Source organism: Branchiostoma lanceolatum, chromosome 14 (assembly GCF_035083965.1).
Source record: "Branchiostoma lanceolatum isolate klBraLanc5 chromosome 14, klBraLanc5.hap2, whole genome shotgun sequence".
NCBI classification, from domain to species: domain Eukaryota; kingdom Metazoa; phylum Chordata; class Leptocardii; order Amphioxiformes; family Branchiostomatidae; genus Branchiostoma; species Branchiostoma lanceolatum.
The window spans coordinates 9537202-9564104 of NC_089735.1; the positions used below are offsets into that span (position 1 = coordinate 9537202).

General features: G+C 37.6%; 2 protein-coding genes across 2 annotated transcripts; both read left to right on the plus strand.

Annotated features, from left to right (window-relative positions):
• Positions 1–9187: 9187 nt before the first annotated feature.
• Positions 9188–13292, plus strand: LOC136448955 (neuropeptide FF receptor 2-like). The gene is made up of 4 exons (XM_066448708.1): positions 9188–9272; positions 10556–11079; positions 11869–11968; positions 12505–13292. Exons 2-4 carry the CDS (start codon positions 10755–10757, stop codon positions 13220–13222), a joined length of 1143 nt encoding a protein of 380 aa, XP_066304805.1. The 5' UTR covers positions 9188–9272; positions 10556–10754; the 3' UTR covers positions 13223–13292.
• Positions 13293–22406: 9114 nt separating this feature from the next.
• Positions 22407–26562, plus strand: LOC136448988 (neuropeptide FF receptor 2-like). The gene is made up of 3 exons (XM_066448741.1): positions 22407–22903; positions 24336–24435; positions 25295–26562. Exons 1-3 carry the CDS (start codon positions 22579–22581, stop codon positions 26073–26075), a joined length of 1206 nt encoding a protein of 401 aa, XP_066304838.1. The 5' UTR covers positions 22407–22578; the 3' UTR covers positions 26076–26562.
• Positions 26563–26903: the final 341 nt, after the last annotated feature.

The window sequence follows — 26903 nt, forward strand, 5'->3', positions numbered from 1 at the left end:
GCAGTATCCACTTCTAATGTTCTGAAAATATCTGTTCTTATTCTATTCGGTCATTCTGGATGGATGGTGAGTATGATGCAAATTGAATTGAATTGATTTACATAATATCTGAAGACCAGGTAAAGGATGAAAGGGTGCAACTCCGGAAGCACTGACCTAAGATAGACATAGTAGTATTGAATGGACCGGCCAGTGGATCAGTACTTAGTGTTCGTGGACAGTGAGAAAAAGATATGTAAATTCTAATCGTTACTGACTGAATGGCGCCAAGGTCTGTCAAGGGAAGATGCATGTGCCTTTCACCTCAGTCGGTTCGGGGTGTTACGTTCTAGTGGAGCACTCGGATAGTTCTAGATGGTGGTATCATTTTGTTTGGGTGTAAGACAACTTTCAAGGACTGAGTGAGATAGGAAGCAGATCATAAGAAGTAATCTTAGATAGAGGTAAACAAATATATATATATGTATATATCAGCAGAAAACGGACATAGAATTTCACCCGTCCATACCCGGTAATGAACCGGCCTACAGAAGAACTGTGTCAAAATAAAATAACTCAAAACGGATGAGATAGAACTCAGAAAAGCAAAAGATCTCCAATACATACATAGGTGGTGGTAATGGCTTAAGACACAGAATCTTAGCTTAATGATTATTTTGGCGTGAGGATATTTTGATAATTATGCCACCTTTACCGAAAGGTTTTGTTAGATGATAGCGAAAACTAAGAAGACATTGGTTCCTTAATTAAATTTTTGACATGTGAATAGATGAGGCCCGGTAAAGCAAATGAAAGTTACGGACCCCTAGTGGCTTCCTTTGACACTGCAGCAAAACGTTTAGTTTTGTTCTGGCATGGACATGTCTTGGCTATGATTTTTTTGGTGATAGATAACTGTTGTTCTATGTAATTTACATCGTGCCCGCTGTTTAAACCGGTACATTGTGAAATATTTTTCAGGTTTCATTCTTTCTTACGTATAAGACAACTAATATTATCTTTGGTGACTTTGAAATAATAAGCAACGGTTAATTTCAAATGAAAAAGACCAGTACAACGGTTCAACGACCTAACAGTTGAAATGTTTGCATTTTTTTAAAATTTGCAAACAAGATTTCTGTGTGCTTCTCGCATAAATAGCAGACAACCGTTAAATTCAAATTTAAAAAAAAAAGGCCAGTGCAACAGTCCAACGACCTGACAGTTGAAAAGGTTTCTTGTTTTCAAATTCACCATTGAGTTTTCAGTGTGCTTCTCGCATATCCGCTCCTCAACCCACGCACGGGGTTAGAGCTTGGTAATGTCTAATGATCGAGACTCTTCAACCTCTACCACCTCCAGGCTCCAGTGTTCTCCCATACGCCCACGTTCACATTCATTTGTAATTATCGATTCATGTTCTTGACAAGCTATTTACACATGTTCTTGACAAGCTGTTAGCATGCAATGGCCGTGCAAACAGCTGTAGGAGACCTAAAGTGCTTTGGAAAGGTCGCTGACTCCTATAGATGAGTATGTTTTTGACGTGGAGTGGGTGGCAATTATCGTCATGATTGATGATGTTGTCGACTGCAGTTTTGCTCGGAGTTTAACCAAGAAGGAGCCTGGAATGACAAGACCTGCCACCCACGTCAGTACATTGGCAACGTTATAATAAATTCTGCAAAGTATGATAATGATAAATGCTCGAAAGTATGAAGTTGTTATCTGATACATTGAATCCTACGTGAATTCTAATGCATGTATATTTTGGAGACGACACATGGTGCGTTCTTTACATTGTGTAATCACATGGATGTCAAATACATTGAAGATTTTTAAGCTTTAAAAAAGCTATAGATTATTCATGGTAGAATAAACGTGGACAAGCAGTCCAAATCCTGAAATATATAGGAACAGCAAATTAAAGAACATCGACCAAGAGACGAAAAAAACAACTTCACAATAACGATACATAGTACTGCATCACCAAAGACATAAGAAGACCTGGAAGAATATTTCCTAAACCACATTCAGCTCCAATGAGTTATCTTCTTGAGATCGGAGTTCAAAAATAATCTACGTACGTCGTTGCTACCAATTATTATAAATGCTTGTAGTTGTGAAGGGGTGGTAGTCACAATTCTCACTAGACTCTGAGGTCTATTGCTCCAATTTGCAAGGTGACATTGCTTAAACTCAGTGTGATGTTGAAGGTAGACCTCAATGGTACTCGTTACTAACGTCAGAGAGAAAATTGAAGGATACAGTGCTGTCGCGGATATCGTATCAAAAACTATTATGTTACAGCCTAGATGAAAGATCAGACAAAATGCAATTTACAAGTCGGGCTTTATCTTTGTTATTTGTTAGATATAAGGCTTATAAAATATAAGGCTGGCAATTCTCGAACCTAACCCATGCTCGATTCTGGGTAATTTGAGTGAACCGTGCAAGGATTTTTGACATCTTCGTTCGGCTAAACGACATCACCTTTGCTCTTGAAATCAATGGCGCTATTCAACGTCGCCTGTGAAAGTTTACTATGTAAGGAAATGGCCACAAACTTTTAATTACTTTTTGATCGTTCCAATCATACTAAAAGTTCTTTTTAATTGATCAGTTTTGGAATTTATAACAAATTGAATGCTTTCGACTAACGTATATTCCTAGACTGTCGACTGTAATAGGTACTGGGTACATACATACATACATGGTCATACTCATCGTTGAAGCGTGTACAAAGTGGGGTATACAGTACTGGATACATATAAAGCTACATTGTATAATGATGACTGTGCAAGCAAAAGAGTTGTGTTTATGAATACTAAAACAAGTTCATCCCAAATATTTACTGCTGAGGGCAATCGGTTAGAGACATTTAGAAAACAGATGCGTCTGCCATTTCGTAACTTAATTGCTATTAATGCCATAAGCTATATATACTACTACGGCAGAATATGGTGAAGATTCTAACGTACTATAAGGAAATAAAAAAAAGCTATAAAATCCTTATGGGTATCGATCTTGGATAAACAGTTTATTAGTTGACATTTCACGATGTGAGGGACCTAATGAAACGGTGGTGCGAGCAGCAACAGTGGAACGAAGCCCACTCCACTGCAGTAATTTGTTTCTTCAAGTATGCTTCAAGGATGTGATTGCAATGCAGCAGTGGGTATACTTGAACGTGACATGGCTACAGAGCGTTCTGAATTGCTAAAAAGCGCTGAAAGTCAAATAGTGATATTCCCAACACCTGCGTGTGGGTGTAGGGGGCGGTGAGATCAATGAACTATAGGTTAGATCTAGAGGAGCTTCATGTGTGTGATTTGGCCACCTGCTCAACTCAGATATGGTGATCACACCCTCCATACTCTCACACTTACTATCTAGATTAGCTGTTGCTCTTCAGCTATCAATCTTACTCCTGTATCAGGATCGATGAAATGACAAAAAAAAAAGTACATTTTTGTATTGTTTGGACGCTTGTCTGTCAAAATACAAAGATGCACATGGTTGTCTTTTAAGTATCGCGGTAACGTATCATATACCATTAATTTTTTAGTAGCTTTGATTTTTTAATAGAAAAAAGCACATCCCTATTGATATTACTGGCATTTCCTTAAACACGTATGAAAATACCTGCTGCTTATTCAGCAGGCAGGTAAACGATTGCATTCCATCATGATCATCGTAACCGTGCTCTCCGAAGCATAAGATTTTAAAAGGTTGCATGGAGCGCTGTCTAGTGAAAATAAGCCGACAACCTATCAACTGTGGTTTTAAAATCAATTCATGCGAACCACCGAGCATCGTGTCAACCTATAACAATGATGGTGTAGATGATGAAGCTTACTGAAACTGTTACGAATTTGTGCGGAAAATGGCTTGAGTAAAAGTATGAATAACAAACGTTGCTTGCTGGAGAAATAACTTCAAACAATGGTAATAATGATAATAATTATTTTGTAAAGAGGATTTATATAGATTGAATGATACTGATAAGGATGGTACTGATTCATAAACATGTACTGATATATTCATGGACTGCTAGGCATTGTTCGTCAAAAGTCGATTTCTTAAGAACGCCCTTTTCTTGTTTGGAGTTAAAACATAGATTTGGAAAGATATAATAACCGACGAGACTTTATCTTTAAGTTAACATATGGAGTAATGATGATAGAAAACAAGTTGGACCAAACGTACAATCCAGGGGAATACGTGACTGAATACGGCGTTGTCAATTTTGATATTCGGCACATATGCACTTATCTTGTTCCGTTGGATGCTGACAACTTGAATCTTGAGGAGCATGTTGACACTTTTTGTCCACCTCTCCCGATCCTCCATAGCTCTGTGAAGTAATGTAAGTGGTGCTTATTTTCTTAAATCCATAATTACTGACATATGCTGATAATGCTTAAAGTATTGCGTTAGAATCTTAATTAGGCAGCGATACAAATACGTTTTGTTTGGCACAGAAAGTCCGATGCCTTTTCTGAACAATTTAAAACCTAAAGGCTTATCGCTATTCAATGCTCGTCAATAGGTCAACTGAGCATAAGTAAAGGTCATTTCGTAGCTTTGATATCCTAGCTATGCATTCAAAAGCGACCATTGCCTACACATGTTCACCATAGTCTTAGAAGTTGGGCTTAATGCCAGAAAGCCTGACATTCAAAGGGTAGGGGGAAAGACGGATTCGTACGGATAAACAAACCATTAAACTGATGAAGTGGCCAAAGGCACGCTCACCGAACAGAGCTGTAGAAAGTGAATTGGAAACCTTGAGGAATGTTGCTAAAACAGACCCTATTATAAATTGTCCAGGCAGGAACAGCTGGTGTTCAAGTAAAGGAATACAATTAGTGTTTTAGTTCTACCTTAGGTTATGTCCATTAAATGTCAGCTGCTTATTTAATCATGAAGATAGTTAAAATTATTCAGATTTTTTTAACGTAATCTAAAGCTTCTATTTTTTTGTGATGTCTGGTTTCAACGACGAAAAGAATTGAAACTTTCTAAAGCATTTTCGTTTTTGCCCCTTCCCCCTTTATCGTGGTTGTTAGTTTTCTTTTACTTGATTCAGAATTTTGCAGTTCTGGATTCCTATAGATGATCTTCCGTGCACAGATATAATGGGTCCTCTGATTATCTAGCCACACGCGTTTGATAGATTCCCTAGGCTGACGCTCGTCTCAAATTGCACGGTGTCCAGTTCTCCGTTGATAGCTTTCATCCCCGGAGCATACAATCCTGATGATAGACACTGACTTATGGATACATGATACTGCATATAAGATGCTATATATTGGGCAGAAATATTGTCCCCGATGTAATAGGTATGAAATATGAGAAAGAACATAACTGATATTCGTCACTTTTATCATGATCTAAAATTGTCTTGTGATATAATATATCCCCAACCAATATCAATAAAAGAAGTAAAACTTTTACTTTAAAACTAGTCAAAGAGAAATTGACATTGACAATTGGCGTTGGAACATGCGAATATCTGCATGACGTAAGCACCGTTGGAAACTCATTTGAAATGGAAAACTAGACGTTATTTCTCACCGCGCGCGGACATCGGTTAAACATAGACATACCTAGACGATATCACATCATAAGAAGCAACCTGGAGAAATGCAGAACATTGTTTTTTTCATGTTCGAGGAACAATTGCTGAAGAGAAAAAATATCATATTAAAGGTATGTCAATCTACTTGCTTTTATTTTGATAATGAAGCTTAGCTTTCGTGTTGCCAGCGTTCTTGTACAGTATTGTGCATTGTCTGATATCTCATTGGCAATTGTTAATCCTTATATACATTAAAACTAATGAGCTTTATTGTTAAGGAAACGGATCATAGAAACATTAGTCCGATTAGATTATCTAGCATATCGATATTCATTTGTTTTCGAAAGATATGCATTACTTCATGAACAGCTTTATACATAAAATATCTCATTGTTATTGTTTGTTAATTTGGAAGGAATTCATAATGCGCTGAAGATCTCTGCTGAAATGATTGCAATAGATATAGACCTTGAAAGGTACAGCCATGGTCTATTAGTGTTTTCCTTCAGTGAAAATATTGTGTAATCTGTTTTCAAATGATAAATGTCAGTCCTCTGGCAGATGAATGTTAAGATATATCTCTAACATATTCTAAAGTACTTTAGCCCACCACCTTCCTACCCATTGTGACTTTGCTCATAAATTTCTCCCCTACAAAGACTAATAGAACTATCAGTCATACTGCTGGGCTATGCGTTCCAAATACATTGCAGAATATGTTATTGCATTTTGTTTCTTTGAACTTGTCAGCTGTTATTAATCTACGTGTCTCTCAATTAAGTAAAGAACCAAAAATATGAACAAAAAAACGATTTTAAGTCATTCCCCCCGTACCTCTTGTTTCATCATACTAACAATCTATAAAGTTGGCTCAATCTTGAACCTGGCGTTCATCTATATTTAATGTATTGTATTAATTCATATTCATGGCAACCAATCCCGTCCCTTCTAAGAGGGTGACTTTAACGCCATTAGACACCAGCTCAGCAACACTGATACGCGCAAAAGGCTTAATGGTAAACGCATGTGCCGGGTTTACTTCTGATTGCCAGCAATAGAGAGGCTTCTTCTCCAATACGGCCGGGCGTGAGGTGAAGTCACAAGGTGGGTCTAGACGCTTGTTACCTCCATGCAAAATATAGGTTATGTTTTCAGCTCAGTGTGTGTGTGTGTGTGCGTGTGTGTGTGTGTGTGTGTGTGTGTGTGTGTGTGTGTGTGTGTGTGTAATGAGAAGAAGAACTTTGGCAAATTGTAGATACATAACAATTGAATGTTTCTAATAGTCAAAAATTTTTAAGAGCTTATCTATAACATGATTAACAATCGATCTAATAAAGTGCATTCTAATGGCTAAAACAGTATTCAATGTAATGATGACGATGATAGTATTCTGTGTCAGGAATGTGAAACAATGTCTCATTTTTGCATGGAGTTGGCCTACATAGGTAGATATATGAACAGGGCGGGACAATATCATATTGTGTGATATGATATATATAACATGATACGTTATGTGCAATCACATCTTACCTGTATCTTACAGCAAATATATACAACTTCGAGCTACTTAGTATTCCTGTTAAATAGTTTGTGAACGTTGAGGGTGGTGTGAAAACGTTAAGATACCCCTTGCCGCATCATCCGAAAGTATATGTCATAATGTATATACATGGTGGCGTGCTCAAATTTATTAGATACAAATCTTTTCATGAAAAACGTAAAATATAAACACGTCATTTTAGGTACACCCTTCATTTGTTCCTTTTGTGAGAATAATTGTATTTTGCGAAAATAAAGGAGGAAATAGCTTAACCAAGTTTCCTCTACCAAATCGAAAGGTTTTATTCCATATCAGGTTCATTTCATGAAAGGTAAAAACGGACAAATATGTTGCGGAGATACTTAAGTCTGTGCAAGTAGTAATAACATGCATAGTAAAGACGCAATGTCGTCATTATCTGTTGACTGCAACTCATGCGACTGTAAGTTTCTTTCAGTTTCTTTTGTTTCCATCAAGGTGAATAATCCATGCGTTGGCCATAGTAGCCTCCATAAGACCCACGTAACACAGCATACATAAAATGAGTTAACCATATCTAGACTTGTTCTTTGGGGGATTCTTAGGACCGGGGAGGGGGATCTCAGTCGCCCCCTTCATAACTTCAATACAGTATGATGTATGATCACCAAATTTACAGAGTGAGTAAATACCAAAACCCCCTGTAATTTTGGTATTGTTATGACGTAATATGACGTAATTATGACGTCGTTAATGTATTTTGTTTGCTGAAACAGTCTTTATATGGAATTCCCGTAATACATCAAGGTATTAAACAAAATGGCTACAAAAAGGTCATCATATTGATATCAAAGTTTTCTTACATGTCAATGGTACCCGCGTTGCTATGGCAACACAAAAGAAGTCAACTTATACTGTTATCATAAAATTGTTGCCAACTAAATTCTAGGAAAAGTTACGAAGTTTGGTAGTCCTAGTACACGTTATTCGGCAGTTATTCGACGTCAAAGTTGGCGCGGGCAGTCTAGATAGAGTTAAAAAGAAGAAGATATATTTGCCTTGGATTTAAATGCATTCTTTTTGAAATTGAAAAACAAAGAAGTATCTGTCTTGCATCAGTTTGTATTCTGTTTGATTTTCTATTCTATCACAGGTTCTACAGCACAGATATAAGCTATCTATATGTACGATCAGAACATGAAATTTACATGAGCATTGACAAATAGTGTGTCCTTTAACTTGTTCGGGGCATCTCTGCCTCTGAGATATCATGCATCTTTCAGTATTAGGAAGATAGAAGTAGCTCGTCTGTGCAGAGAAACTACCATCTATCATCTCAACGACCTCACTATAACCTGGGTGCTATTCACTATACTTCATAATACATTGAAGACGGTCAAATGATAATGTGTACAAAGTGTTGTACACAAAATCACAAAAGCATAACTTTGACAATTATAATGTTGCTAGTAAAAAATTCATAAGATGAGACCTTTAAGTAAATAATGCTACAATCTATTTTGTATATTTCGATCAATTTAGATTTATTTCCTTTGTTCAGAATGTATGTAGATGTTTGATTGAATTCTTATTCTATGAGTCTAGCAAGGTTGTGTCCGGAATGTTAAATTTCTCAGCCTTCAATAGAAATGAAAACTTTTGATATTAGATGTGCACGACTACGAAGCACTAAGCCCACCCGCACTTTAAATTGGATTGTCAGGAGATGGTTCAGGTACCAAAGGCATCTTCCAAATCTCATCACTAGACCTTCACGCTCAAGACCAGGTCGATAAAACTGCCGGCAGGGAAGAAGAAAAAAAACAAACATCTGCTGATATTCACCTATTCTTGTCCTTGGCCCCAGCTCCTGAAGTTTGTGAAAGTTGTATCAGACCTTTGACATTTCACGAAGCTAAGCCTAATTCCTAAGAGGGTGCTATGGGTAAGCTCCCGGTGGTAAGTCAGGTAGATAATTACGTTTGCTCTAAGGATGTATCAGGAGGCGCTCCTGTGCACTTCATGAGTTTCCATGTTTCACCCTTCAGAAAGGGAAGAGCGAGTTGTAGGGAATCATTCACACGACGTCTGGTGAAGCAACACTTACATGTACCTGCCTGGAGCAGTTTATTGATTTATTTTCGAAGATATCAAGCAAAACAAACCAGAGCAACATATTCGTTAGGAAAGGTAAGTGTGTTGGCTGAAAATGCCAATCATTAATGATTTTTATAAATGTATAACGATAGTTTTGTCATGCTATATATTTGTAAGCAATTTACGATATATTATATCATCGTTCTTTCTTCAATGAAAAACAACTATATTCAAGAGTATAACTGCAGCAGCGAAATTTCTAGCCATGTCGTGATAATGTTGAATTAATTCCCTGCATAGTTTTCCCTGACTAACTTACCATACCATTGCCCATACCATTGCAACTCTAAGGGCATATGGGTTACCTGGTCTTATGCAAGATATTATCATTTCTCATGTTTTCCCTGTTGGGGATCCCCAAAATAGTTTTTTCAGTTCTGTTAATTTTATTCCCTTTGCAAGTGTTGCCGTAAACGTCTAATGTTCCGGAATAGGATTTGACTAGTGTGCTCATCAGTCAGATCTTGGAGGAAGAGTTATGTGCTTTTCTATCCCAATTTGTATAAGCTAGGAAATGATTTCTTGTTGCGATAATTGAATTTTGTCTTAGCTATAGCTAGGAAAGGATCTCTTTCTAGATAATTTACTAAGTTACTACTGTTCCTAGAAATTTCGACAATCTGCCAATATCTTCGGTGAAGCGCAAGTTAGTTATTACCCAGTAGTGACTATTCCTTTGTGGTGCTCTGAAGCATCGAGTATGATTCTTTCAGGAACGGTATAAGAAAGCAGACATCCTTGCCTCCAGCCAATGTTCTGAACCGTTCTCTTGCAATGTTTCCTTTTACGTAAAGTCATGAATACTGTAATGTGTTATTAATTTCATTCAATTTCTCTCATCCAGGCAGAGCTGTGGTTAAGTGTCGGTTGTTATCCTCATATAATCGTATATTGTCACCATGGTACGATTGCTAAAAGCAAGATAAAATGCGTTGTAGTGCGAATTATCTTTGATCATAACTAATTTCATGCATGGGATCATACGGGGGCTATCATTACAATGTGCGTAACAGAGTAATCCTTTCATGTTCAATTTACTAGTCGTTATCATAGTCAAAATAAACACATTATATAACCGACCTTTGTCCACTAAATGAAGATGAGAACGTTTAATTTGAAAAGGAAAATACATTTTGGAATAAATGCCTTCAACTCTGCCCCCACAGGAATTTCATAGAGCCACCAGAGACCTCTAGTGTCGATAGCTTGCTGCAGGTCATTACCGTAATAAGCCATAGACGACAAACATTCTGATTATTTCCTCAAATGTTACATCCCTCTGCGTCACTAATGGCACCTCTGGTGTATTTCCGTAGGTTGTGTCGACATTGGAAACCTTTTCCTCGATGGGATACCCTTCATATTCTTCAAACACCATCAACGTAAATACTTTCAGTTCAGAAGGGTCGCGTGTGCAACTGCTGCCATTGCCATCATAGTGATTTGAAGAGGAAGACTCATCTAAACTGTATTTCTATCTATCTTTTCACCGCGTATGCATGCGTCTTCGTTACAATGTCTACCCCATCGCCATTTAAATGGGACAGCAGCAACTTAACGGGATCGGAGGACAGCACCATGAACTCTTCTGAAGTTTTAAGTAAGATCTATGCTGATGCGAGATTCAAGCAATCCACCGCAATCATAGCGCTCTTCATCTTTTCTTACGTTCTCACTTTTGCTCTGTGCATCGTTGGGAATTCCATGGTCTGCTTCGTCATCTTGAAGATACCGAGGATGAGGACAGTTACAAATTACTTCCTATTGAACTTAGCAGTGAGCGACCTCCTGGTGGCCATCTTCTGCATGCCATTTACTCTTCTGGATAACATCATTAGGGGTGAGTAGTGAACGTATATAACACCGGTCCTTCCAATACAATAACAACATTAAAACATGTTAATGAATCGGCACGATCAACTCAAATTGCCAATCTTATACCCGGTTTCCATTAGGACGGTGCCCTCGTCACGAGCTCTCCTCGACCTCAAATTTAACAAAGCGCTCAACGAATTTCATAGATAGAAAAACGAATTTTTCTCCTCTTTGATCGTTTTGTTATCTTTTCACTCATACTTCTGCATGTTACATGATATTTCAATTTTGAAATCAATTCGATTTCGGTCGTAGCGAGAGCACAGTGCGATCGCCGTCTTGTGGAATGGGCTGTTTCGCCTGTATGGATATCATTTTCAACTATAGTGCGTTCAGCAAATCGGCTCAGGCAAAGTGCACTTCTTCAGGTGTGTTATTGGAATGTACGTCACCCGTGACCGAGACCTTTCATTCATCATACCCCTTAAACCATGTTCATTCTTGCCTATACTTTCCAGTATAGCACGAGCTATCATAGACATCCATAATTCATGTTAGGTAAACTACAGGATGCAATAAAAGTTTTATGCATGTTTATATATGTCTTTGAGTGTTTTTTGGGGGGTGTTTTTCTATGTTCTATGAGCGACTTTGTATAATGTAAATAGATAGCCATAGATTGAAATGCTAGTAACTGAACGGCAAATTCTCACAACTATTGTCGGCCATGAAAATATTCTCACAACTAATGACGGGAGAATTCTTACAAATAAACCAATATCATGAATAACACAATTCTTCACTTTGTATACAGGATGGCCCCTCGGTAACGTAATGTGTAAGCTGACACCGGCGGTGACTGTGGTCTCTGTGGTAGCGTCAGTCTTCACACTCGTGGCGATTGCAGTGGACAGGTGTGCACTTAATTCAAAATGCCATTTTCCTTACATAATCATGTAATTCATCTCATCAGTGGCAATCTCTTTGGATAAGCGATGCGGATTTCTCTATGCTAGATGAAACTAAGATTAATTCTGACATGCGTTTTTAGTGCACTCTCACTGAAATGTAAAATGTCTATCATTGATTACAATATCGCATCATCAATTATGGTGCCCAGATTTAGATACATTGTAAGTTTATGTGCAACTTTTCTTCATTGTCATTTTACTCAATAGACGGCGCTGTTCGATTTGAGAGAATTGCAATCAAAATCAAATCACGAATAGCACTGTCGCTGTTATGGTGGTACATTTACATCTACATAGGGGTTGCCCCCAAATAACCCCTTCAGGGGCAAAGTAGGGGGGGGGGATAGGTATGTACATGACAAATATTGGAATCTTTCGTTCTTTTTATCCTATACTTATTTGCCTCGTAATACATCATACAAAGTTTGTTTGTATAGAAATGTATCCTGAAGAATTCAGCAATATATATTTTTTTTCAGGTACTATTCGGTTGTTCACCCCACAGAGCCTAAACCCTCGACCAGAACGCTGATTCAGACAGTGGCGGCTATATGGGGACTCTCATTTGTAATAATGATCCCGCAGGTACTCCTAATTGAAGAAGGGGTGATGTCTTATAAGAACACCCTATTCTTACACTTGTGCATGGAGACATCTCCCTTATGGAGCAAAGTGTATAGTACCATTATCTTCCTCTGTTGTTACATTACGCCGATGGCTGTGATTGCCTGTCTCTACGCCAAAATTGGTTTTACCGTTTGGGCTAAGCCTACTCCGGGAGGCGACCGCGCCCCGAAGGAAATCAAAGAACAAGATTTCCGTAAAAAGGTCAAAGTCATCAAAATGCTCATGGTAGTGGTTGTGTTATTTGCATTTTCCTGGCTTCCTCTTCAAACAATATTCATGTTGTACGATTATGGGGATCTCAGCGTGCGTACGAAGGAAGTTGTGGACATCTATGTGTATCCAGTAGCGCACTGGCTGTCATATTTCAATAGCTGTATGAATCCTATCATATACGGCTACTTCAACCAGAATTTCCGAAACGCTTTCAAATCGATATTTTCATCAAGATATCTTGAGTTCTTCTACAAAAGAAAATCGGTAAAGGATTCAAGACGGCCTAAAAACGACCAAGGTAACATGGATTTGATTGAAATAAAGGAAGGCCAGAATGGTAATGAATGCAATCTGTAAGGTTAAGCCTTGGATTTGTTCTGGATCTGTTCTTGATTAAAACATGCAAACCAGCTGGTGTAGAGGATCAAGTCAATTGCAAGCTTGGTTAGCTCGATCACTTGTGTGCTTAGAATACCCTCGACTATGATAGCATATATGAAACATGCAGTTTAATATCTTGCTGTATGGATTTAAAGATTTTACAGGACAAAGATTACATGCCGTTAACAAAAGGAAATGCCACGCTTGGTCGGCTTTGATGTGGTTTTAGTGTTTATGTTCGCGTAAAATTGTTTTTTAGGGTTCTGAATGTTGTTATTGCTACGACAGCATTGTGATAGTAAAGCTTATATTAGCACAGTGTCAAGATATTGAATTGACCAGTGAATGGTGATGTTTATCAATATATCTACAATCAAAATGATTAAATGAAGATAGTTTACTTTACACAATTTTTGCAGTTGTACCAGGGCTAACTGATACTGATTTTAATCATGTTCAGGTTGTTGTACGTAACTATGCCAGTAATCCATGTACAAAACAGATAGATATGAATTTTCATGAGTAGCCATAGATGGTGGATAGCTCTAGATCATGCGTACGTACTCGTTCTCGTATTTATGTAGGAATCCATGTCCAGAACAGATAGATATAGACTTTTAAAAATATTGAGTGTTAATTATCATGTTATAGTATAAATGATTCAACAAATGTCTACAGTAACCGAAGACTATTCATTATGTGTTGTCCTAATGTTTCGTGAAATATGAATCAAAGACAGATACGCAAAGTTGTGAGATCTATGTATAAAGAAACTCTAGCGACTAAAGTTCAGACTCTAATTTTCTAATAGAATGTAAGTAGATGAATTTATTGACATCATGTGAATGTACAGCAGTCTGAAAAATTTAAAACATGAACACATTATTCCAAATTCGAGAGGTGCAATGTTGCAGATTCACATCTCCGCGGAGGTACCAAAGTTGATTGCATCTTACATGCTGTGAGAATACGCAACTAACTGCCATGTTAGCTCATGTCATTTCATTTAGCAGCTGCAATGTGTGGTTGATCATGTTTACTACTGTAATTGAACGTTTTCAACTGATAAGAAATGGCGCTGTCATCAGATCTTACGTGTTGCTATTAGTAATTTATCACTGTAGGTGTACGGTATGTCAAAAATACGCAGCAGTGAGCACTGTGAGCTATTTAAGTTACACGTTGATGAATAATTGGTTCTCGACAGGAGGTACGTAGAGACAAATACATTTAGAGGTAAAGCTATTTTTGTGAGCAGCTGCAGTTATATAAGCTTTCTACTTGTTGTTTTTCTTGAAATAAAAGTCTTTGATGTCCAAATAAAGTAATGCTGTAGACAACTTTTAGCACAGTGAATAGTTTTCCATATCGGCAAGTCTTTTCTACTCTGCTACTCTTTGCCGCAAGGTGTCGTGGCGATATTGCGGAACTGAACGTGACTGAGTTTGTATCCCCCATCTTTCTGGTGTAGTAGTAGAGTTAGATGCACCGTTTTGATGTCATATTTTTGTTGCAGTTACTTAATTTGATTTCTATCAATATTTGTTTATCAATAACTTTTGTCAATTTTCTCAATCACATTTCAAGAATTCTACCATGACCATTCTAATGTGTATTTGTAGATACGTAGTTCAACAGAATTTAGTTTATCAGTGCTCATATTTCACCCCGGTAATTTCTTCCGTTTGTAACTTTGCAACACATTTTGTAAAGCCTATGGGGCGGATATAGTACGTAGCAATCTTCTGGGAATCTTGGAGTTGCATGTTGTTTTGTAAAAGGAACCAGTTCAGCTCAATCTGAAGTTACCTGATCTGAATGTAACATCACGTGTAACACCACACCATCACAAACTTTAAACCAAAAATAGTCACTCAAGCAGTTACTCTTATTTTACTACCTGGATTTCTAACCTTCATCAACGCATCACAAACTTTACTCTGCACATAGCAACCACGACATAGATTTCACTGTTTGACAAACAAAGGGGTATCTATGAAAAACTGTATTCAAGTGCCACATGTCAGTTTGCCAAGGACAGGTTTTTGTCCCTGTGCTCATTAGTAATGACAGATGGGATGCGGTGCCCTTTCAGATATGACTCATTTCTCCATTACTTTCATGAAATGCCACTCATTGTAAAATAACAATCGACGTGGGTAGCAATGATGTGAATGGAGAGTGACGTTAAGAACATGAATTCTTCAAGTATAAAACGACACGTGGCCCTGACACGAGACGAAAACTACATCAAAAGAAATATGAAACTGTAAGGGATCCCATTCTTTGAGAAATAACAATGGACGGGGTTAGTAATTACATGGAAGGAGTGTGACATTAAAATTATGAATACGTCCCGTGTAGAGTGGCACGTGGCACCGACACGAGACCATTATGATCAGAAAAGAAGAAAAAAAAAAACACCTCGCCTACCCATTCATACATAAAGATGGACATGCAATCGGACATGTATCGCACTTAGAGAGTCAGGGGTCCATCCATCACCCAAAGCTGTGTTCAGTCTACTGAAGTTTACAGCAAAGTGAGTCCAGCATCGATTCCGTCCATACAGCACACGGTGAGTTGAAGGTCCATTTTTCATATTTTGCTGCTGTTGTTGTTGCAGCTTGGACAGATGCTAGAAAGTTTCTAAGTAATGCAACAGGTTAGTATTTGACACAACACTCACGTAGAGAGTTTAGATATTCCAAAAAAATGTAGAAATCACTCGATGTCTAGCAGTCCGATATGCAGTAATCGGTCAACTGTGGAAAGGAAAGAATCTTAGATGTGAACAGAACCATGCCCATATTTTACTCCAATGCAGTATTACTAGACTTTCCTTGGTCGTTGTTCTTAAGGACGATGTAGGAAAAATGTAAATGACTATGAAAATAATGAAATTCCAAAAAAGGCTCCGAAAGATTGAGAAAATAGCTGTTACAGACTATCTTCATCAGAGCTTGGAGAAAAGTCTTAAAAATACTATAAATGACTGCATTCTATGTCTAGACATTTCCTAACTTACGTTAAATGTTGAGCCAATCTACTTAAAATATTTGTTGTGTAGTTTGAAGATAAGAATAGTGTCTAGTTTAGTTATTTCACCAATAGTATTGCATTAACAACTCCCGGCATCGTATGCTAAAGCAACGTGAGCATATCTGCCGAAAGCAGCTGGTGAAGAGGTGTCATTTACGTCGTAACATGTATATTTCTAAAATGGAGTAGCGTCAACGTCATAAGCTACCATAAAGGGAACCACTTCCCTCCAAAGGAAGGTGTATAAATCTGTATCACTCCCAACAGACATTTCACATTATTTGGCCACAAGGCTGGCACTAGTATATATTCTCAGTACATCACGAGTATGAACTCAATAGTGTAGGCTTGCGACCTTTCAATAACATTTTATAGAGAAGTTGGTAAAGGCGCCCATGGGGAAAATTGCTAACCATACATGGTAAAGTTTAGATGCAGTTAAAGTTGTTTTAGAGGCTTTTACGTGGTATGAAGATCTCCATTGTGGACGGATAGGGACAACGTGATACGAATAACTAAGATTTGAAGAAAGGGTAGCATATACTACTTTACGTTTTATGTCACATTGTACTTGTACTCCAACAAAAAAAAAAAAACTTAACTCAAATTATTTCAGATCTCATGTGGGGTTCATGATTAAAACCGCACCTTACCCCCGTAGACTAGATGTGAATTTCCTAATCTGGTAAAGGTTTACAGTCCTCCTTATGACTGGGAGGCCGTCTTATGACTGGGAGGCCGTTGGCCGTTGCGCATTGTACTAAAAGTGTCCTCTGGAACTACTGTACCAAACAACGTCCCCTAGTACAACGGACCATTGCAGCCCCACCCCACCACCCCCCCAGCCCAAAGAAGTTCCTTGGTACAATGAACCTGTAATTCTGTTTATACTGTATCTATCTCTTGCATTTCCTGTCACGACCCGTGGAAGGCTAGCTAACCACGCCAGTGAGCTTGACCTGCTCAAGATCAATCGGTCAATTATAGTGATTGGTCAACCTTTAGAGTATCGCAATCAAACAAGCTCTTACAAAAACAGTCGAACAAGTATTCAGCCATATCTTACAACTAACTAGTTTGCTTAAAACATTGCCTTCACATTGAAAGTGAGTAAATATAATACATGTATAAAAATGTAAACAAGCACAAGTTACCCCCAAATGTAAGAACAACAAGCCTAATTGCGTTCAACATCGCGGAATAAGGTCCCTCATTCGATCTGTACTTCCTGCTATGAAAGCTATTCTAATCCTAATGGTAAGCCAAGTTCAAAATGTGTAACCGGAACAAAGCCGGAGATTCCTGCCCTGATTTAAAAATAAACAACTTAGAAGGATTGTGAAGAAAAAAAAAATCGGCAACAGGAAGGATAAGAAGACAAGAAGACGAGGATTAAAGTACCTTTGCTGACGTTGAATCAATTCATGAAACCAGGATTTCTAAAATTAATAGTGCCCATTGATGTTATGCCATTTTGATCTAGTATTTGCGTGAAAAAAAAAGCACAAGGTGCCAAAAAAACACAGCAACTCTCATACATAACACCGATCCACCATACTGAATGCTAGATTTATTCATTTGGTGCTGCTGTATCTACTCAAATTCACTTGCAAGAACTTTAATCAAAGAATACCCACACTACAGACTATATATAATTCTTTAATACTAATATATACATCAGGTTGATACTAAAGGCTCTATTCCATTTCTATATGTGATTATTTGGCTAGGAAAGCAAAGCAAAGCAAAAATTGAAGGTTTAATTCTAATTCTTTCTATTCGTTAATTTTTGCAGAGTAAAACGTCCCCATAAATGAAGGCAGCAACAAACACACTACGTCAGGTAGATGTTCTATAACATACCCGCGGTTAAAATTTTCACGCAGCTTCCAGAGAGTTCTACGGCGCCGTGTTGTGTTATCTATTGGCTTATGCATTTTAAAACATGTCAAAAGACGCCCTTGTCAAATAGTGTCGTACTAGGTACATGGAAAGCACAATAGGCCTGCCGTAAAAAGTAATAAAACCGAGACCACGAAGTGTTGCGAGGTCTCTAGAATTTGTTATCACACCTCCACAGAAGGAGCTTAGTAATTTGCTTGGTCTAATCGTGTGACAAGGCTCTTTAGTTGGCGTTCGTCAAATGCCATGTTGTGTTGGCTCATCGTAGTAGACAAACTTGAAACTATTTTGCATTTATTCAATTTCATATTTATTTTTCTTAGCATTAGGTTAGTACTTAACTTTTTTCAATATCAATTGATGATGACATCGATGAATGTCAATTTTTGAACGGTCACATTTTACATTATTGACTAATCAATTGTACATCAATGGTGTATGAACCAAATTCCTACGGTAATTTTTCATCTATTTCATTGTGAAGCTTAAGTGCAAGTATCTAGCTACTCTCCTTGTAGATGTTGGCTTAGGAAGATTGTGACCTTCTTCTGTTGCGCCCTATTTCTTTTCGTCAGCCCCACGTACACCACGTAGGCAGGTGGAAAGAAATCGGGGCAAATGAGATGAAGGTCACCATCTTCCCCTACAGCCTCTGCTTGGAGAGTAGCAACCAACGCATCCTGTTGCAATGGGGATAGCATCAGAAATCAAGTATTATGCTGGTAAAATTGCAGACAGCTCATGACGCACTTGAGACATGAAACTCGCGGAACTTGAGTGGCTTCAGCGGTAAAGAATTTATATAACGTCAACCATGCAAAAAGAAGACCTTTGAGACTATATAACCACTTCTCATCATACAGCATTATGGCAGTATCATTTACTTGTGGCGCCAATGTGAAACGCTTTGATGGTTATGTCCTTATATGCTGAATACCAATAGTCAAGCTTCGTATATCAAATTTCAAGGAGAGAAGAAATCAGAATGCTTCTTTCAGAATGAAGAGGACACAGAACCAGGTATGTTCCTAAACCAGACACTTGCTTGAATTGCTGCATTCTACACTAATATCACGAAAACCCAAGGCAATCAGGTAACCGCACGAGCTGTTTAGGTCTCTTGTGGCTAGTCAAAATCCATCAATATGTAAAGTGTTTATGATTGCCTTACCAAAAGGTGTATTGAAAACGAAGGAGTAGCTTGGAAGGGTTAATGTGTTTGACAACCCCGTAGCCAGAAAGTTTTTGAAATATGTCGGCATCATTTATTTGAAAGTTCATGGCGTCAATTGGTATGTTTTGTTAGGTTACGCATTCGTGAGGTCTCGGTAAGGAAGATTTCCTTCTGCATACTTCATATTTTTAGAGTATGAGTATGTTAAATTGTTTTCTCTCCACTTGTTTGTAATTTGTGTCGTCTGGAGGAGGCCTAGGTATTTGGCATCTTTAATCAAGTATGAAAAATATGAAATTATGTCAATAGGATCTACTGTGGTATACTACTGTAAAACTAAGTATATTCGCGCCACGATGTACAATTGCCCGCAAACCTTAGTATAACACCGAAAAGTAATCTACATTTTTATTTTATGGAATGGTTATGACAGCCAGATTCGTTCGTAAATATATTGGTTGATATATTGCACAATTAAACCATTACTGCCTTTAAGTATTACGATTAGGTATTTTTCATATCCATGCGTACTTCCACCAATTTGCTGACAGTGAGCATTTTTTTTTCGACTGATATTATGTCGCTTGCTAAATCTTCTTTGCAAAGTAATCATTTATCAGGTAGAAGGTTCAGTGAACTTGGAAACGTCAAACTTTTGGGCGCTAAAAAAATATCACTGCATCACTTACGATATTGTTGATTGATGGGCCGCGCTCCTGATATCCTGCGTGTGAAAGTCATCTCATGCATTTGAGATGAGTTTCATCAATTTGTTACGATTTCGTATCATGATAAACGTTAAACCGAAGCTTTTCATTCAGCCAGTTGTCAAAAGCTATCATTCAGACTCCTCTGCAATATTTCGTTTTAACAGGAGAAGGCCTTTTTATCTATACGCAGTGAGGATTTAGTTGATAAGGTTAGTGGTGTATACATATTAATCAACGTACCAAGGCGGTTTGAACAGACTCCATCCCAAACGACTTAACGACCAACAGAATTGGATTCTAGGTTTAATCTAATCCTATCCAATAAACATACCTGACCTTGTCCAAAATTCAGGTTGGGCTCTTCTAAAGTAACGAAATTGCACTCTCCATATATGAAATAAATAGATGCTACAAATATGATTACAGGAAACATTAAATCTTATTATATTACATGCTAGGCGCCGCAAAAAAGCATATCTATAATTTACCACTGACTTAAGTATGAATTAGATACAGCATTTGAAAGCTATTTTGCCCCAACAGTTGAATTTCAGAGTCTGCATTTGAATTTGAATTTATGATCGACGTCAAAGCCACAAAACCCATAAATTATCAAAGCTGATTGCCGTCAATTAAATCCTAGAGATATAAAATACCTATTATCTCCCCGTAACTTCGATTTACTTGGAACGTAAAATGGTTGACCTTTTCGCGGCGTTTGAAACGTTTGCATTTTTCAGGAGACTCTTGCATTACCGCCAGAGATAATATATGCAAACCTGTGGGGTGACGCGTGGTATGAAAGATGCATGAGAGAGTTCCTTCGTTTGCGTCTTTTCCAAAATGCAAACACAATCGCTGTTAGCAAATCGTGACAAAGTCTACGTTTTAAAGACGTACGTGTAATTTGCACAAAATTAATGCAAAAAGTTCAATGTTTTCCACCTTATTTTTGACAACTGGTAAAATCCAAACAAAGAATTGAATCGAAATTGTTGTTATGTTGTCCAGGGCCTGAACCGACACTAAAAAAGCATCATCCAGGCCTCTAGATTGAAAATAGAGAACGTAGATCTTAATAAACGTAACTATTAAGATATCAGATCATATATCTTAAAAATTGTAATTACTGAAAGTATCATAATTGTAAACCACAGTATGAACGGTAAAGCTTGGATTAGTTTTTTGAAGAATATGATAAATGCCTCTGATGTACATCAATGCAGGAACGGGTCACGAGACTATTCTAGGTCATTGTAGATGCCTTATATTTCTGGCAGTCAAGAGGCTCTAGTTCAGTACCATTTGCCCCGCACCGCATGATTCAGGTAGGGAACAGCGTGTATCACTTAACGATATCAAATTTTGTTTGGCATCTTGTAACCCTTATTTTATTTTATTACCGAACATGGTATGGTGTTCTTAATCCTTATAAATGTGTTTATGTATTGTGCATAACAACAAAATTTGGATTTTTGTTCTTCCATGCATGTTAGATCATCATATAACACCGGTTTTTGTACGCATTTCAAGACATTGGTTTATATTTACTAAGCATTTTTCAATACTTTGTATGCTTGTCATTTTGTATATTTTATATCTTATTGTGTATCATTGACAATCATAGAGTAGAACTTGCCGATAGCCTTTTCCACTATCTTTAGGGATTTCATGTGCTTCACCGGAACGATAAGGTGACAACCATTTTTCAACAACGCCATAAGGCAATTTTTAGATTTCCCACAAGATACGCCCAGAAATAGAATTTTATTGCTTCTTTAAAGTTAACTTCCTTTTTGTTGAGTGAGCGTATCTAAGTGATTGAAGTGGGAATTATCTTTTCGTTTCAAGTGTCAAGTAGCATTTTTATTTCCCTTGTTATTTGAAGTCACAAGGCGTATGGAATATGTGCAATAAGGTCTGTAAATCGTTACATTCTATTTGTAAGGTGATATGTTTCCTCCATCGCGTGCAAGATGGCTATACTGTTACATTTTTAAACGTTTTGGGATTGTGGTTTCTGTGGATTTTAACGGGTTTAAGACGTGCAAAATACATTATTTTTTAGAAAACATCCATTTAGAATATGTAAAATATACATTAATGTTACCTTACAACCCAAACCAAGGCAACACAGCTTTAGCATTGCCTAAGGAATAACGTTGTACGCAAACTTTCTCCTCATTCCAGGTGGCAAACGGCTTTATCGATTGACAACGTCACCTCTACATCTTCCACCAGAGGAGGTTAAGAACAGTAACTGACAATCTCATATCGAATGACACCGGGGCTTATTTATCTAAACATCGCGTCCTGAATTAGTAAGGCTTGCCATATTGACCACCGACCGTACTCTTTTTGCCACCGTAAGCCAGCTTTGCCCGTCACGGTTGCGTTTTATCCAAATTGTTTGACAGACTGAAGAGGAAATCGGTTACGAGTCGGGAGCCGGAAGTCGGAGTCCGCGAACCTCTCACTCTAGAACTGTCTCTCACACCTTCAGAATGGCGTCGAGGCGTCAAAACTTTGACTTTCCTGAAGGCAACGGCAGCGGACATTCGTTGTACAATACAAGCTATAAATTGCACGACCTTCTGCCAGATAATGACTATCTAAAGCAAACGGAGCCGGTTGTGGCACTCTTTGTATTGTTCTACGTCCTGAACTTCTGCCTCTGCATCGTCGGCAACATCATGGTCAGCTTCGTCATCTTGAAGATGCCACGCATGCAGACTGTCACAAACTACTTCCTCTTAAACTTGGCTGTGAGTGATCTCCTTGTCGCAGTCTTCTGTATGCCATTCACGCTGGTGGATAACATTATAAGAGGTAAGATGATTAACGTTGTTTCAAGAAAAAAAGTTTATTAGTGAAAAGACAGAGAAAGGTTAGCGTTTTTGCCTAAAAATCAAACTGCATGTTGACGAAGAACCTCTCAGCAAATTGTATTCATTGGTAAATATGCATTTACGATGTATTATATAATAACTTGCGGCATATTTCAATCTTGTGTAGTGAATTTGCCACTTTTTAAACGTAATCTTTTGATACTTTTCAAATCAACAGAAAAATACCGTCCCACGCATTTATGTTATTTGGTTTGGATACGTTTCATATTGATTGATGTAGGAAAATTTCAACAGACTTCAGCATCTCGAATAGGATTTGTTTGGTTCCATTTATCTATTAAGGGTGTCAAAAGTCATCATAAATGATGCATGAATTCATGTGGAGACCATCTGGCATTCCAGTTTTATCACAATGGCCCATATGGTTTTAACTGAATTAAGCTGCAGTTTTTTAAAGTCGCACATTATATAACAAACTGGTGTAATGTTTTATAGTTATGTTGCAAATGCTTTAGCCGTACCTTTAAAGAATTAACAATTCATAACAATGCAAGCTATTAATGGAAAGATATTTCATAAAAAATATTTCATGATCACAATTTTCTGTTATTGTCATGATATATTTATGTATCAAGTTGAGTTTGCTTAAATGGTATTAGAGCTTTATCAAAAAACAAACGTCTGATAAAGGTATGTATAGAATTAATCTTTTAAAATGATATACGGCATAATTGTGCCGCAACTTTTTACCAGTCGTAATGTTAACTTGTTTGGACCTACATGTAGGTACTAGATATACTGAGATCTCTGCAATATTGAAAAAGGAACTGTTTAACAGTACGGACCATTGCGAAAGTAGTTAAAAAGCAAGGCAGGTTTGCTTCGATCTGTTAATAATGGCCCAATCGATTCCTTTTGAACAGCGCACAGCCTACACATGCACAAGGTCATGAATAATGACAGGAACAGAGTAGAACGCTATTTTAAACATATTTAACCTATTAGCTTAAAAAGAAACATATTTTTGCATATAATGATACATAATCATAAAACACTGCATACATTTTTAGCCATCTACTAAAATGCAAGGATGATGTTTTCTCTGAAAATTCATTCACATATTGTACAATTTTAAAACCCTTTTTTCTGCATCACTTAATCAGCAATAAAACATATCATTGATGTCCATACATTCCATACGTAAATGGTTATAAACACAATGTCATTTCTTTTGTGTTTTTCATCAGGCTTTGATGAAATACATATCAATATTTGACTTCTTCCTTAGTGTCAATCGTTTTAACATAACAAATAAGCTGAAATGTCATTGCATATTAGATGTAGTATATCTATTAACTATCGTTTTATTAAGGAGACTTACTCCCTTTTTTTATTTTTTGAATGTCTCCCAGGCTGGCCATTTGGTGATGTCATGTGTAAACTGACGCCTGCGGTCCAGGTGGTCTCCGTTGCCGCTTCAGTCTTCACACTGGTAGCGATTGCAGTTGACAGGTAAGGTTCTAATATGACCTTTCTACAAAATGTCACAGCAAACATTCTTTGCATGTAGTTTCAATTCATTGACATAACCTTGAGCTCGATTCAAAAGACCTGACTATATTGCAAACATACGTAGGTTGCCCCCGCTGCAAATCGATTCAGACAAGAGAAATGAGGTACAAGCGAGAATTGGGTGTTGGCCTTGAACGGTAATTTATTCCATAGTATACAGCTAGAGCAATGTTTCGGCAAATCAAGGTACCGCTTGACTTGCTAAATAGGTTAATAGTTACAAGGATATGGAATCAGCGTTATTTGAAAACCAAGATCAATTTCTTAAAAGCTTGATAAGGTCAAGAGATTCAAGGTTATAATAACCATATGGGATACTGTTAATGCAGAAATGCTCGCGGGGATTTTATTTCGTGGTAGGTAAAAAAAGGAGCGTGGTGGTTTTTGAGTATGCGTCTTAAACAATAGTAGTGCTAGAGTCACACAATAGCATGGCTTTTTTTGCTGTGATTTCAAGTTCACGGTAAAGAAAACCACAAAACCACTGCGAACATTTCTCTATTTACAATTTTGCTTCAAATGATATCCGACTGCTGTTTACCCCCAATCATGTAGGCAAATCTAATATTGAAGCACTAAACCTTATGTTCACAGGCTACGTTTAATTGGTTTCCATATTATGTAACCTTTAAAATCTTTTATATGTGTAAGACTTAGATCTTCAATTCCTACCTATTAGAATCCTTTACGTGTAAGCTAAGTGTATATCAATTTTCGTGTTGTTGCTTCATGTCAAATTTCAAATGTTTGTCATCTTATAGTTCATTGCATCTAGTTTTTGTTGTGTAATAATTCACAGATTCTACTCAGTCGTCCATCCAACTGAGCCAAAATTCAGCATTCGTGGAGTGCAGAAGATCGTCATAGCGGTATGGTCATTAGCCCTCTTCATCATGGTGCCTCAAGTGCTCCTCATTGAAGATAAGACGATGACCCTTGACCTCTTCAAAGAGACACTCTCGTTGCACATTTGTGTAGAGACCTCTCAGTTATGGAGAAAACTGTACACGATTTTGCTCTTCGCTACGTGCTATGTGATTCCGTTAGCCGTTATCGTACTTTTATATATAAAGATTGGATTGAAAGTATGGGAGAAGCCCGTACCTGGAGGTCAGCATGCTCCAACACAGGTCAAACAGGCTTCGTGGAAACGGAAAGTCAAGGTGGTGAAAATGTTACTGGCCGTGGTTGTGTTATTTGCATTTTCATGGTTGCCTTTACATACGCTGTCTTTGCTTTCAGATCACGGTTTTCTTACACTTGATCAAAGAGATATAATCAATGTTTACGTATATCCCATAGCTCACTGGTTGTCTTACTTTAATAGTTCTGTGAACCCTATCATATATGGGTATTTCAATGAAAACTTCCGTAATGCGTACAAGTCTATGATGTGCGACTCAAATAGCGGGTTTGTCCCCACCCCTTACACTAGGACAAGTTCTAGGTCACCGGCGTTATCAAACAGGATACATTCGTCTTCCCCTCAGAGAAGAAGAAGTGTGAATGTACAAGAGATCCAACTGGAAGTAATTGTGACACATATGGTCGTTAATAACCACTTAGCGCCCCCGTCATAGAAAAACATACAAAAAAAGGATTCCAGTGTAAATATATGTTTAGTTAAAACACTGCATCAGCATCAAATAGTTACAAAACCAATGCAGTTAAAGGAGAATGTACTTATATACACAGCTGTGTCAAAGATTACTAGTTGCTGTCAGTGATGAAAATATTGTGTATTTTTTGGATGGTGTTTTAAATCGTGATGAAAGTATTGACAAAAAGATGATAAGTTGTGCGGCAGTACGTTCTTCCGTGTAAATGTAATTTCTCTTTCAGATTTTCTAATAGATTATAGAATATTTGTATTGTTTAGTGTCTCCAGCTCAAGACGTGCTACATGTTACATGAACAAACATTGAGTGTTGCTGACATATACTGCGATATAACTGGATAGCTGTTGTTTCGCAGCAAATGCGATCAATTCAAATGTACTCGGTGTATGAATTAACAGGAAATACTTAAAGTAAACATATCTTCAAATCAAAAGGGACCAATATGTTTGAACACTGTGATGTGTCCTTTGAAGATAGAAATTAAACAATGACACGTGAAAATACAATATGTCTTGTTTTCATTGCGTCTGATTAAACTACGCGTATATAACCTGGGTTCATTCCACTTCGCAATCAACAAACTGATATCCGGATAATCCGTTCTCATTAGAATTTAAGACGTTTCACCCATTACTGACTTATTGAATGTTCGTGGGTTCATTTTAGTCCGAAGACTCCCCAAAAACATTGTTTGCATTTGGCTGACATCTTCCTGTTCCTTATTGCTCATAACAGCTATTAGATGTCTGCAAGCAAGCAGAGGCCGTTAGCTTCTGAAAACTGTGAGAC